Source organism: Colias philodice, chromosome 11 (genome assembly GCF_061535455.1).
Source record: "Colias philodice isolate Cphi_HAF_F1 chromosome 11, ilColPhil1 Martin Lab GWU primary, whole genome shotgun sequence".
NCBI classification, from domain to species: Eukaryota; Metazoa; Arthropoda; class Insecta; order Lepidoptera; family Pieridae; genus Colias; species Colias philodice.
In genome coordinates, this window is record NC_143096.1 from 7,103,837 (window position 1) to 7,116,083 (window position 12,247).

General features: G+C 32.6%; 1 protein-coding gene across 10 annotated transcripts in view; it reads right to left on the reverse strand.

Annotated features, from left to right (window-relative positions):
- Positions 1-12,247, reverse strand: part of dnc (phosphodiesterase dunce) — a 264,431-nt gene that overhangs the window by 2,961 nt on the left and 249,223 nt on the right. For 8 of the 10 annotated variants that reach the window (XM_089700921.1, XM_089700927.1, XM_089700920.1 and 5 more), the window contains 3 exons: positions 2,923-3,016; positions 1,282-1,397; positions 54-1,181 (listed from right to left, as the gene is read on the reverse strand). In XM_089700921.1, coding sequence (XP_089557047.1) covers positions 54-1,181; positions 1,282-1,397; positions 2,923-3,016 — 1,338 coding nt within the window. The remainder of the gene's footprint in view (positions 1-53; positions 1,182-1,281; positions 1,398-2,922; positions 3,017-12,247) is intronic. The other 2 variants (XM_089700922.1, XM_089700918.1) reach the window with 1 other exon arrangement.

The window sequence follows — 12,247 nt, forward strand, 5'->3', positions numbered from 1 at the left end:
CATGGTAAAAAAATAACAACAAAGTTTTTACGTTTGAGATAATAAATACTTACTTGAAAGCGAATCTGCTCAGGGCGATCATCATCCACATTAGAATGCGTTTGTATTGGAATCGGCGGCGGTGATGGTGGAATCATGCTTTGATAGTAGTCACGATTTTCTTCAAGAGTGTCCAATATATCTTGAGCGTCTGGGTGAACTAGATCTGCCCATGTTTCCCACAAGGGATGCACAATGTAGTCTATGAAACCGACTTGAGATTTTTCAATCGTAGCATTATGCCTGTCACACATAGGACTTATATCCATGCCCTGTTCTCTTTCACGATCACCTTGTTGGAAGAACTCTTCCATTAACAATGCGACCCATCGCTTATATAAAGGTAAAGGTTTTGTTGGATTACTCAGATCAGCACAATGTACGAGATTCTCTAAAACTTGTATTCTGTCGGTATAGTTATCCAACAACAACACTCCACTTCCCGCTACTTTTTTGGTTTCCACCATAGTCTTCAGATCTGCAAGGAGGCTCATGTGTTTAGACATGTCAGTGGAGAGCACCATATCAATTACCATTTTCCTCAGTGTTTGCCTTTGTTTTTTATGAAGGTTTATAAAGATGTCGCATCCATCATTTTGTAACAACTTGAAGGCAACGGCGAGATGGTGATTTTCGAGAACTGATTCGTCATTATACATGAGTGCTAATTCTGAGCTGGAGTTGACTAAAAATTGATTTGTGAGACCAGGATGATCGACGTCATGGACGCATGCAGCGAATAGTGCAGCACACACTTCAATTGGAGTAAATACTGCGTCAAGCGCTGGAGTATTTAGAAGAACATTTGTTGATTGAGTTACATCAGCTGCGTGGAGTGAGTTATGGAAAGGATTGTCACGGCAATAGTGTTCCTCTAGCGTGACTGCAAAGGCGAGGAACGTCCTAGATGGGATTTGTAATGTGGAAAGGAGCTCCCGAGATGTGAACGCGGCATAGGCAACTGCTGTAAGTGGACGGCCGCAAGAGAGATCACCAATACGGAATATGTCAACACCCCAGCGATCAAGTTCTCCCAAGCATTTTCCCAATTCTTCTTCATGTGGGGTCTCAACTCCATATCGTGGTACACGCTCGCCGGTAAAACTATTTGTATGTGTCAGTGTTCTTTTGACGCCCGAAATCTGAAAGGAATATTATATTATTAACACAGTGTGAAGGAGATTAACATAATATTATGTATTTTTACCAGAGTTGGTTTAATAAAGATAAAAATATACTGACACATACTTGTGACATAGTAGTTCCAGGACCGGCATGACGTGGCTTTTCCTTCTTCTTAATACGTTCAGAGCTTTCATCAACTTGAAGTGATGGTAAATCAAGTTCTTGTTGTTTGTCTGTAAATATACACATAATATATATTATAATAATACACATTTTACATTACATTACGCATAAAGTGCATTATAAGGACCACGAATTGAAAGCATGCAAGGTGGTATTTTGCATCTCCAAAGTACCACCTCGTATCCACACTTCGGAGTATAAACAATATATTGTTTATACTCCGAAGTGTGGAAATTTAAAGTGTTATCAATATTTTAGAAAGGTTTATGTAATTTTACAAATATTTCTCTCCCGATTCTACATTTGATGGCTGAAAGCGGTTTTAATTTACGTCATAACACATAATTCCTTTCTAGGTCAGTTCAGCTATAATGGTAACTGATCCATATTTTATAACATATTTCTCAAATAGAGCAATGAAATAACATAAAAGAATATTTTATGAGGGCACAATATACTTTTCGTTACAAACATAATGCGCCATATGTATGGCGATAATAAGGATATACCTTGATAATAGTAACATGCGCAAAATTATAGATAAATAATAGATATTGTGGATGTTTATATCACGATACAATTGAAAATTACTGTGAAACTCGGTCACTACGTACCTACCTACCTAATCTAATCAAAGTGATAAAGGGCGTTTCGCAGTTAAATTATGCATTTTTACAAAGGTGAATATCAACATTGAAATCCCTTTTAATGTTTACGTTAATAGTTGATAAAAAAAATGTGAGTCTACACTATGTAGTTCTAATTCAAGTCGAATGATTACAAAGATAAAACAATAATACTTTAAGTTTTAGATAAATAACATGGTATTAACTTTTTCCTACGAGAACAATCTAGAGAGCTCGAATTAATTACTTATCTACTGAGCTGGCTCTCGTTAATTCGTATGATGACAGCAATAAAAAAATACAATAGAACCAATACTACCTATGCATTGATAAATTTGTTACATAAATCTACATACACAAAACTATATGTTATTCCAAATTATTCACAATTCACAAATACATATAACGAATGCGTATAAGTTTCGGCATGGGCGGGCGCCACTTCCCGCCTTGGATTACGACGACATTGATGTCACGAAGTAGGATCAATATTGCGGTCGTGACGTAAATACTACAAGCCTTATTACATACAATATCACTTTCACCGTACTGATATTAATTAGAATCTGCCAAACGATTGGTATACCAAAATTTTTATAAAAGCGTTAATTTATAATGAATCTAAAATAGCTTAAAATATAAATGAATATAGTTACTTTAAAAAGTAGGAACCCAAGAAAATATATCAATTTTTACAATATAACAAAAAATCAGATAAATACGTTAATCAGAAAAATACGTACTAAACACGTAATACGTTAAAGTTGATTGTGAAAAACTGCAGCATTTTCGAACCGATCGTGATATAAAAATTCGCGCAATTAGTGTAACATAACCACTGGAATTTTATTTAATAGCTAAGTTATTAAGATGTTCTGTTATAAAATTAAAATAAAACAGAAGTATTGATATAAAATTAAAATAGGTCAGTATATAAAATGACACGTACCCAAAAATGTAGAGCAGATATATTCCGAGATCTGGTTGCCAGACTTGCTTGACTCCGAGAAGTGGCTCAGCTCCTTGTTCAGCATCCGTTTGAACTGTAAATGGAAGATCTCCATTGAACGGGCCATCTTAGCAGCACGTCGTTTAATCCAACGCGAAGGAGTACAACGAACGCATTGTCTTTCACACGCGCGCATTTTATTACACATTTGTTATAAAGTTAATTAAAATTAAATAAAAAGAAAAAAAAAGCCAAAAAAAATATTTAAAGCACTATACAAAGTTTTTATCTGTCACGAATGTTTCTTATCAGTCTCAGACGTACGTCCGACGAACGCAAATGCTATCGTTAAACTGAAGCTCCCTGACGGCAGGCGCCTACACTTAATGTAGCAGAGATCCGTCATTAGTTCAGACTACAACAAAAATATACTCTTCTACGTATCGTGAAGCATTGATCCAAATTATCTGAATTTCCTCTTAAGTTTACAGTGAAAAGGATTAACGGATGACTACAATTTTCTAATAGTAATTGTATGATATTCAAAAAGGAAAGTCCATTCAACGTGCTGAATAATTGATATACATAATAATAATTAGTGAATGAAATTTTCCAATATTGAATAATAGGAATTAGTGACTCGATATTCTGGTAAAATAAATTCATCATTTTGATACCATTAAACGACTCTAGATTTGTGATTGTGTGAGGACACTTAAAAACATTACTCTTGACACAATTTGAAAAGGCCTTGTATCCCTCATGACACTCCAGGTAGGAAGTAAATCAACTGAGGTTATTCATGATAGCGATCTTGCGGGTTCCGAAAACGATGATTTAGAAGGGAATGCCTTCATGGTAACATGGTGATATTATAATACCGCTTAGTAATAATATCAGCCGTCATATTTCGATTAGATCAAGATATATATATCAAAGTTATAGGTATCTATTTTTGATTTATTTCCACTCAAATGGATGCTCTCTCGAAAGTGGAATAAGTGGAAAGTTTCAAACGATTAAACCATAATCCACATTTAAGAGTGTTAATGTCTTAATATCATGATAACGCCTATAATAATCGTACAATTCTTAGTCAACAACATTCATATTTATCTCGCCAGACGCTATTAATAGACTATTTTCTAAAAACAAGTCTAACTGCCAGATGGTCAACAATAGGCAAGTAAGATAATCGTACTGTGAATGCCATTCACCACTATTTATATCTCAGTCAAAAAAATATCTGTAAAAAGTGTCGAAATAAATAAAATGATTAGATAGAATGACACCTTAGTCCATTTTCTTAAGAATTTACGAATGCAACTTAAACAAAATATTTGTGAAAAGTAAGATATTATATAAGCAATGAAAAGAAAAATTAAAGAAGAACTTCAAATATCGGTGACTTCTTAATACTTGTCATCATCTTACCAATAAAGAGAAAAAGTAATCTGTATTCCGTAATACCCGTGTGTAGAGTCATCAGACTTTATACAGACAAGGAAAAGTAAGTTACCTATATATTATGTTAAATCATAAAGAATGATAATTATATATGACCTACTTTCGAAATGATTCAGTTATGACAAGCGATTACAAGTGTTACATTTTCTTTGTTCCATGATTCTGTAGAAATTATACATCATTTCCCTGATTGTTTAGCATGAGTCGTTTGTATTACCTAACGTGACCAGTAATGGCAGTAAATTATATATTGTAGGATAATACAAATATAATAAAAAATAAAATGTGTCAATATTTCGTATAATAATGATTTGCAAGTAATTTGCGGTATGAGGGTCTAACGAGACACCGCCGCAGTGCCGCGACAGATAGAAAGTAGGCAAAGGTTGTGGTTGCGAAACAAATAACTGATATTTGCGCTAAAACTTTGCATTGTGACGCTAAATAATATTATTTTATAACTAACTATATCTCCAGGATCTTCAACATTTATAATCCTTATGGAACATATATCAGTTAACGTAGTATCTACTCGTAGGTATAGATAAACATTTCCACATTCATAAAGCTAAAGCTAATCATTTCATTTATTCATGCCACTAGTGATAATATACAAGAAGAAGGATACATTTTTTAAGAATGTTTATTTACAGACTCGTAAATGACAATGAACCAAGATTAGGCCAATATGTGATGTAGCGTTCTGTTTTCGTTCTAACGTTTTATAGGTTTAAACTTCAATGCCATTAACTTCAGTGGAATACAATAACGACCGCTACACAAACGACTGAAACTGAATCAATGACCTCCATAGCTGGAATCTACATAAGATATCGATGTGGTATTTTCCGTAAATGTCATGCAAACTGCGGTTTATTGTTTGTCCACATACAACTGTGTTTGTCACATTTATGATACAGTGTCCGGTAATGAGTATTGTCTATTTACTAGGGAATTAGATAAAAGATTTTCTTTGAAACACTATGTCATCTAACATGATTAAGTTTCAGAAAAGCCTGAAATTATCCATAATAAAACAAACATTTCAAAAGTATTGACTTGATAAGATCTACATTTTTATCATGTGTTTTAGTTATAAATAATAATTGCAAATGTCTAATTGCTAAATTACTCTTAATTATTCTTGACATTAGTTTTAAATGACGAGCGTCAATTACACCAGTACACACTTGTAAATAAAGTATTATAAGTATTGACATTAATTAACATTAAATGCAATTCCTTATGTGTAACTGAAGCATTTGCAGCGTTCGTTACAAAAGGTGATAGGCGGTAGGCCGTAGGCGTCAACGCTACCATATTATAAATTTAGAATTGAATGGATTGTATAAAAGTGGACACTAATGAATCACCGTATTCGTGGTAGTGACGTCAAATCTTGCGATCTAAGAAAAACTGTTAGCATTGGACGTATATATTTGCGCAGAACGTGCCTCCTCACACGTAGAATCTCAGTAAACTTGTTAGCTAAGATCTTCGTTATCTGATAAAATGTAGGATCAATAACAGATAATTTTTGATCAATTACTGTAAAAAACTATTTGTTTGAAACAATTTTCCTGATTTCAATGGAACTACGTCGGAAAGAGGATGTGCTCTACAAATTACAATCTACATATACACGTGTTCGACGGGCATCGACGTTGTTTATTGCCATGTTCTTTGTTAAATGTTTACATGTTATTTTGTAAATTTGTTATTGTCCTATTTTTAAATGAATACTCTAGACATAGATTTGTTTGAAATACCGTAAATCTTTCATTTAATTGTCTATTGTGAACATAATGATGTCAACACCGGGATTCAACGCAATTCTTATTATAAACTTATTTTTGGACGATGTTCTTACTAATTGTATTGACTAACTAGCGGTCCGCCCCGGCTTCGCCCGTGGTACATGTTTACGTTTTCTCTACATAAGAACCATCCTCTTACTTCAAGGAATATAATAAAAAAAGAATTATCGAAATCGGTTCAGCCGTTCTCGAGTTATGCGCTTACCAACACATTTTGCGATTCATTTTTATATATAAGAAGATTATCATTATTAATACATTATCGTCTATATGAATTACTTAGCATTTCATATAATTATTTTATGACGTATTAGTTAAACTAAGAAAATGTATCAGAAATACTCATATACATAATAACATATTGGATCGAAACAACGTTGAGTTTTGTAAGAATTTATAGATTTAATGATGATAAACATATGAGATCTTTATGGTTTTACTTCACGTTCTACGTTAGAGATATTTAAATAATAAATACATATAATAAAATTTGGTACTAAGATCATACAAACTAAGATGATCTACTACTTAATATGTATTGATAGTTAGTTTTCTTTTTATCACGATGATTTTTTATATTTAGAAGATTTTGAGATTGACACAAATTAGAGATCTGTAAGTTGCAGGTAAGATACTATTATCATATAGAAAATGTTTAATATTACTCCTATGCTCTAACATCAATAATCTGTTAAAACCTTTTTTATAGGCGTAATAATGGAAAAATAATATATTTTTTAAACATTGGCTTGGAAATAGAGTCTTAATGCATGTTACTTCGATTAGTATGGTGTTATGATTTTCAATACATCCTTTAATTTTTAAACAAGAGATCAGGTTATTTTTGAGTTTTAAGGGATTGTAATATTTCCTTGACACTTTTTTATCTACTTTATATTTTATCTTGATCTTTCCAATTACTTTCAAATTTGATTATATTCATTAGCACAAAGTGAGCTGTCTGTCAACACTGTTCAGTCGAGTATCCACATCTGGAATATGTTTCGTGCGTCAACAACTACCGTAACATAATTTATTATATTTTTTATCCCAATGTGTATAGAACTACAAACGTTATTCTTTAATAATTAATTTATCATCGTAATAATTGCGATACATTTTTTATGAATAAACAATTTAATAGCTAAATATTGAATGCTCTTGTTGCCATGTGAGTTAGGGCATTAAGCGTTTAAAACGTGACGTAAAGATTAAAGTAATCAGACGATTTGAGTTATTACGAGCTAAGTATTGCTCAAAGAGATAATAAAGTAGTTTGATAAAATTAGATAAAAAATATTTTTGGAAAACTTTTATGTTGTTTATACGCTCGCGAGCCGATTTGCCATGACCTACATAATTTAGTCGTAATATTATATTTACGTGAAATCCACACATCGTTTGTGTTTCAATGAAATAATATTATTACTTTTTTGTTTAAACGACCTGAATTCGTTTAAAGAAATTAATGATAACACAGATTTTTGATAAATATATAAACAATGTGTATTAGAAATTTAACTCTGTTGAATTTTATTTATTCATACTTTATTGTAAGTGAAGTTAGACAATAGTAGGACAAAACTGCTTTATTAGTGTTTTTGTATCGAAAGTAAGAAAGCTTAAGTAAGTTCATGCGTTACCTTTAAATGAATGAAAATCTTTTTATAAAACATCAAATGGTTAAAATTTTGTTAGAAATTTTAATAGCTTTTGTTCTCAATGATTTCAGGAAGCTATGCGAGTTGCGTGGATAGATACTGTACCAGCGTATTGAACTAAGTAATGCTTGCTTATACGGTAATAGTTTCTATGACGTCATCATACGTCACCAAACTCATTGTTTAAACATTTCCTGAATTGGTTACCTTGATATCCAGTTTTAAGATGATGATAATGTTTCAATGGCAACATTGATATCGTATCTAGTTTGTTTCTTACATAACCGTGACCTTTCACAAGATTGATTATATTTAAAATTTAAGCATATATTTTCAACAATATATAAAATTTTCTTTAGATCTTCAATTATTCGAAAAATAATGTTGTTAGTAGTAATATTGTAGGACATGTCCTCTATGCGTATTTACAAACTATACATAGCCAGAACGCAACCATAGGAAACTGCTCGTGTATACTTTGTAATGCTGTTTTTAAGTTTGTTATTACAAAATATACACGAAGTTTGCGTACTGATCGTGTATACTTTGTAACGCGGATGCTTGCTTCTTCGTTCCAAACTATACACGATCAGTACGCAAAATATAACTAAATATACCTACTACACCACTTACGCTTGAGCGAAATAATAAATAGGCGTAGGCAATCAAAGACTTGTAAAGCTATATCTATCTACTTTTATTCTTCTTGATTGATTCAGTAAAATATGGAATAAAAATATTATTAGGTGAGCTTAGAAAAATAAATAGGTAACAGATATAAGGGTTACCTATGGGTTAGGTTAGGTTCGTGTTTTTTTTAACTACACAAAAATTGCCGTCGCCTCGCAACCGTCTTCTTCTGGACTTATTAGATTCTTACATATTAGCACTATTGTCAATTGTAAGTCGTGCAGTATAGTCGGGAACGAAGACACAAGCATCCTCGATACAAAAAAAATACGATAAGTACGCAACATTACATACACAATACACATGCATTTTAATAATAGATTTCAAAACAGCAATACAATAATATAAGCGCGAGCAATGGAAAGACGCCGCGCTTACTCCGAAACATACACGATTAGTCCGCATGCGTACTGGCGCTGTATATTTTGGAGCGCTATTCTTACTTACTTCACTACAAAGTATACGCGAGTACTTGCGTACCTGCTGCTGCGGTACTGCTGTTGTATAGATTGGAAGAACTTTGTGAAAAAGTTATTTCCAATCTATACGTGATTAGTTTCACACCGTTGCGTACTGGCCTTGTATAGTTTGGAAAGACGCGTCCTCTATAGACCACGCATTTTACGCAAAAATCTTTTAAGTAACGAATTATCTTCTGCTAAAACTTTTACGTGACAGGCAGCGGAAATCTATCTCACATTTTACGCTGTTGTTACATTTTAACGAGCTAATAATCGAAACGAATATTTGAAGCGGCAGAAACAATTGCGGGAACCAGCAGGACCTTCACGCGGCTCGCGGAGGTCACCATCGACGTCACAGCTGCCTAACCAGGTCATTCAAGAACCCCACTACACTTTTGTTATGTCAGCTGATCGATACGAACGACGTATTCACTTCATGTTCGTTGATTCGTTTTTATTACTCCAATATTTATGATATAATGGTTTTCCCTAGTAACGTTTGGTAGTTATTTTATATTTATAGCGCTATATTTCAGATAGCGTTGGGCTAACTCAAAGATTTGTCATTTTACTTCAATTTATAATAAATAAATAATAAATAAATATTATAGGACATTATTACACAAATCGGCCTAGTCCCACAGTAAGCTCGATTAAGGCTTGTGTTGTGGCAAATAATTGAGTTCATCACACAAATATTTGCCCTGACCGGGGATCGAACCCGGGACCGTCCGCTCAGCAGGCCGTGGGCACTTTACCACTGCGCCAACCGCGTCGCCAAAATAATGTTTTATCTAAATACACTAGATTTCCGCCCGCGGCTTCGCCCGCGTTTTCAAAGGAAAACCCGCATAGTTCCCGTTCCCGTGGGATTTCCGGGATAAAACCTATCCTATGTGTTAATCCAAGTTACCCTCTATATGTGTGCTAAATTTCATTGTAATCGGTTCTGTAGTTTTTACGTGAAAGAGTAACAAACATCCATACATCCATACATCCATACATCCATACATCCATACATCCTTACAAACTTTCGCCTTTAAGATATTATTTTTATAGATTGATACAAAGCAAAAAACCCAATTTCTATTAACTTATCTTGCGTTTTTGGGTATTTTATAATTATGATGTAATGCCTGCATATACACCATAAATAGACAAGGCGCTTTTCCTGGCTCCACCTGAGCTTTTGCAGTATAGTATACTTAACTAATTTTTAAGATGGTGGTTTATAAAATCTTCACAACAAAAAACAAATCTTTCCTCTGTGGCATATTACTTGAAACATAAGTTATAACTGTCATGTTTTGGAATGCATTATAAAAGTTAACAGTTAAAACTTAAGATAACCTTTTCCTTGTACTAAAAGAACTGAAAAGCGTAAGATAATAATATGCTTAATTATATAATAACAATCTGTATGTGTTATTAAACAAGATAACAATATTTTGAAGTTTTGCGATAACGTTTATTCGGCTAAAGTCAGTTAAATCAACATAATTACTCTGCTGGGACGGAATTATAAAAAAAAGCTAATTTATTAACCTTATGGAATATAATGAGATAATATTGAAGAGTAACAATGGGAAATTAATCAACAATTTGCATTCTCTTCAGCTTATTTCAATGCCAAAGAAAAGTTGAAAATTTCCTTAAAGTTCAACTTTCTTCTTTTCCCTATTCAATGTCTGATTAACTTATAAAAAATGTTATTTGATTTCAATGACTTATTTGAATATTTTCCCCTTTTCGTGAATATTTTTTATTTCAAAGAAAATCATTTTGACATTTTCAAAGCGTGATTTGGGAAAATATTATTAATATTATTTTACGTGATATCTAAAGTGAAGTCTTTACATTTTATATTTTAATGCTGTAACGGTGTTATGTTGTGAGATTAGTATAAGTAAGTCATTTTAATATAAAATGCTACATTTAGATATGTTTTGAAAAAATATATTTTCGTAACGAAAGGTAACTTTTAGATTTATTTTTTTAACATAAGCAAACATGGAGCAAAAAGTACCGAAGTATCTATATCATCAACGGTTATTAAAAGTAATTACTATTATTACATAAGTACCAAGCCAACTTGTTTGATTAGTTACCTAATTGATACGTTTATCATAGGTATTGTTAACGCTGCATAAGCAGTTGTTAAACTGCTATTCAATAGGTTAACCTTTCGGCATTTTCCCTTCAATTTCAATTGTGGTCATTGATGTCAGAGGTCACTGGATAACGTTAGTTATTATTTCTTATTGTTCTTCTCATGATAAAGAAAACACAGCACGTGATAAGCAACAAGCTTATTAGTCAGTTTACTTGTTTGATTTTAATGTGGTTGAAATTAGGGAGAAATTAGATCAGCGAATATTCCTATCGACATCCCTAATGCATTCATGGTTTATACGTAAGAAACATGCAAACAGTAACATGAAAATTAAATTTTCCCTAGCGGAATAGTTTAATTAATAGATTTAAACACTGTTTAGTTCATTATAGTTCTTATCATAAAGATAAAATGTTTAATTTACAAAAAATCGTAAACATTATATTATCCTCAGTCCTCTTTATAATGAGATAGAGATAAGTTATATCATTATATCTGACCTAGTTTCGAAATTGCTCAAAACTTTCGTTACTAAACAGATATACGTAATCTGTAAAAACCAAAGGTATTATTGTAAAATATATAATACGTCGCGAGATATTTAATATTAGGTAATAATTAGAAGTAAACGAACCGTATAATTTAGTGTGTTTTGCTGTTGAATTTGATATTTAACGGCTTCTGAAATGTAGGCACAATTCCTTTACAAGTTTACATAATAGGTAATTGATGTTGCTGAAATCGATCTTAAAAAATGAAAGCGATAAAGTGTTTAGTTTTTGTTTAGAAGAAAAAAAAGACGTGTGGCACTCGGGGACTGCCGCGGTAAAGCTATTGCATGCTATGCCTTCAAGCCACACCTCCGTGCCCGTCCCCGTGGGGAGCGTGAGGTTTTTTTCGTTACGGAATTTCTGGATTCGGTCCCCGCACTCAGGGCCCGCGATAGAAGCTATGCAATAGCTTAAAAATTTCATTGTTTAATTACTATAATTAAATTATGTAATAATATTATGTCCGTTACAGCTAACTAACAATGGAAGTAGAAGTTCGCTGCGCACTTGATTTGGATTTTTGAAACTTTTCCTTATTTCTTTGATTGTGATTATTCTTTTC